A 2,967-nucleotide genomic window follows, 5' to 3' on the forward strand; every position below is an offset into this window, starting at 1 on the left:
TTTTTCTTGCTTGTAGATGTTGGGCCGGTGTGTTTACCCAACGTTGGTGTTAGCTTTTCTGCACAGACAGAGTGTTATATCACCGGATGGGGAGCACTCTCCAGCCAAGGTTTGGATGCTTTGTCATCTGAGACTTTTTTCAGATTTTTTTGAGATAAATGACCCATACTAAGAAAAACATTGCTAATTTATATTTAAACATATAATTAGAGGTAAAAGCATTGTGCTGTAAGCACTTATTCATTGTGTGTTATTAAGCATAATAATAATTAATAATTAGCTAATACAAGCAGGATTAACTGATGCCTTTAAATCCACTTTCTATTTAAGGTCCTTCTCCTGATGTGTTGCAAGAGGCCAGGGTCTCTGTGATTGACCGGTCCATCTGCAATAGCCCAACGGTTTATAACGGTCAAATCACTCAGAGTATGATCTGTGCAGGACGTTTGCAGGGAGGAGTGGACTCCTGTCAGGTCAGTTTTGTATTATACTAACACTGTAATTAAATATTACATTTGGAAAAAACAATAATCAACATATTCTCCCTGTGTCTGCGTGGGTTTCCTCCGGGTGACTGTCTGTGAGAAGTGTGGTGTGTTCTCCCTGTGTCTGCGTGGGTTTCCTCCGGGTGACTGTCTGTGAGGAGTATGGTGTGTTCTCCCTGTGTCTGCGTGGGTTTCCTCCGGGTGACTGTCTGTGAGGAGTGTGGTGTGTTCTCCCTGTGTCTGTTTGGGTTTCCTCCGTGTGACTGTCTGTGAGGAGTGTGGTGTGTTCTCCCTGTGTCTGTTTGGGTTTCCTCCGGGTGACTGTCTGTGAGAAGTGTGGTGTGTTCTCCCTGTGTTTGCATGGGTTTCCTCCGGGTGACTGTCTGTGAGGAGTGTGGTGTGTTCTCCCTGTGTCTGCGTGGGTTTCCTCCGGGTGACTGTCTGTGAGGAGTATGGTGTGTTCTCCCTGTGTCTGCGTGGGTTTCCTCCGGGTGACTGTCTGTGAGGAGTGTGGTGTGTTCTCCCTGTGTCTGTTTGGGTTTCCTCCGTGTGACTGTCTGTGAGGAGTGTGGTGTGTTCTCCCTGTGTCTGTGTGGGTTTCCTCCGGGTGCTCCGGTTTCCTCCCACAGTCCAAAAACACATGTTGGTAGGTGGATTGGCGACTCAAAAGTGTCCGTAGGTGTGAGAGAATGTGTGTGTGTCTGTGTCACCCTGTGAAGGACTGGCGCCCCCTCCAGGGTGTATTCCCGCCTTGCGCTCAATGATTCCAGGTAGGCTCTGGACCCACCGCGACCCTGAACTGGATAAGGGTTACAGATAATGAATGAATGAATGAATATTAATATTTGAGAATGAAATATGGAATATTTGTCTGGTCACAGGGGGACAGCGGGGGTCCTCTGGTCAGCCAGCAGGGGTCTCAGTGGTGGCTGGTTGGGGATACGAGCTGGGGACAGGGCTGTGCCTTAAGAAACAAACCAGGAGTTTATGGAAATATCACCTTCTTCCTCGACTGGATTCAAGAGCAAATGCAGGTATGAGCTGCTTTTAAACAAAAATGATTATAATTTAATAAAAATGTGCATTTATACGTATCTTATACGTCTCTTATATTCGTTGTTCCTCAGCGATATTAACTCTACTGGACGAGGGAGAGTCCAGCCTCAAGAACAAACTGAAGAGAGCTGTCAGAGCAACAGTGAATAGGCCAAGTACTGCTTTTGTGTGATCAGTTCTGGAGCTCAAACCCCACCTCCTGATCCCACAGCTACGGGATGGGGCTCCATCACTCCGGAGAACACCACGGGGATTTAAACCCCTTTAGAACAAACTTAGAACTGAGCCTGATGACCTTAGGCTCATGTGCAGCTACTCCCGAATACGGCCTTTCGTTTCATGCGTCTCTGTATGGGTCTGCGTCCACTGTTTATTGTGAGGTAATTGCACGTATCACAGATGTCCTTCTGTGGTTGTTCAAACTGACCCAGGTTTTATTTGCACATGTTTTGTTTCCCACTGCATGCAGTAGCAGAGTACATAAAAGCACAAGAAAGCATTTAAAAGGATGTAAGTGGCATTTAAGAGAGCTTCCGAGAAACCTTCCGCCCGTGTTTATCTTTGTACACTCCTAGTTTCACCGCTTATGATCAAATGATAAAGATTTATAACCTCATTTATGACTTGAATTACTCCACACCACACACAAACACACACACACCCTTGTTTGGGCTGCTGTCACATTAATAAAGGCTGGTAACACTTTGCTGTTGGTATTTATACACAAGTCTACACAACCCCTACAATAGTCTGTGTCATAACAACTGGGAAAAACCTACACAAACATCTGTAAAAAACACTTTATAAAACCTCTCTTATGACAACTGCCTCTTGTTGGTGAGATAATTAGAGAATAGCCTTGTGAACAAACACATACAGCTCACTAAAAGCAAAAAGCAATGTTCATTTTTTATTCAAAGCCTTAGATATTATTTACCTTTATTGTCTTTACTGTTATTTAATAGATGATATATTTTCATATGTCTGGGATGGCTCAGGACACACCGCAACCCTGACCCCTGACCCCTGAAGCGGTGACAGGAAATGAATGAATGCATGTGATTGCGATGATTAATGTACATTTTTTATTTGTTTTTTTGACAGTGTAAATGTAAGAAGTCAACTTCATTGTAGTTAATGTACAACGAATACCTCACAATCTGTTTCAAATTGAATAAATGATGTTTCTGGATTAATACGGAACTCCCATCTCTGAGCTCTACTTCACACTGAAACTACAATTATTTCATCATTTAAACTTAAAATATAAAATACCACCATGCAAATACATCTTATGAACTGTAATGCACCGTCCAGAGTCTGTTCTTTCTTTTTTAAATCAGTTAATCAAAAAAATAAATAAATAAAAATAAATAAATAGGAGGTGGCGGCACGGTGGTGCAGCAGGTAGGTGTCGCAGTCACAC

General features: G+C 43.3%; 1 protein-coding gene across 1 annotated transcript in view; it reads left to right on the forward strand.

Moving 5' to 3' along the window:
• Positions 1-2,692, forward strand: part of tmprss2 (transmembrane serine protease 2) — a 14,495-nt gene extending 11,803 nt beyond the window's left edge. The window contains exons 11-14 of the mRNA XM_066651531.1: positions 17-109; positions 331-473; positions 1,367-1,519; positions 1,613-2,692. Coding sequence (XP_066507628.1) covers positions 17-109; positions 331-473; positions 1,367-1,519; positions 1,613-1,621 — 398 coding nt within the window. The 3' untranslated portion in view covers positions 1,622-2,692. The remainder of the gene's footprint in view (positions 1-16; positions 110-330; positions 474-1,366; positions 1,520-1,612) is intronic.
• The last annotated feature ends 275 nt before the right edge of the window (positions 2,693-2,967 follow it).

Source organism: Hoplias malabaricus, chromosome 18 (assembly GCF_029633855.1).
Source record: "Hoplias malabaricus isolate fHopMal1 chromosome 18, fHopMal1.hap1, whole genome shotgun sequence".
NCBI classification, from domain to species: Eukaryota; Metazoa; Chordata; class Actinopteri; order Characiformes; family Erythrinidae; genus Hoplias; species Hoplias malabaricus.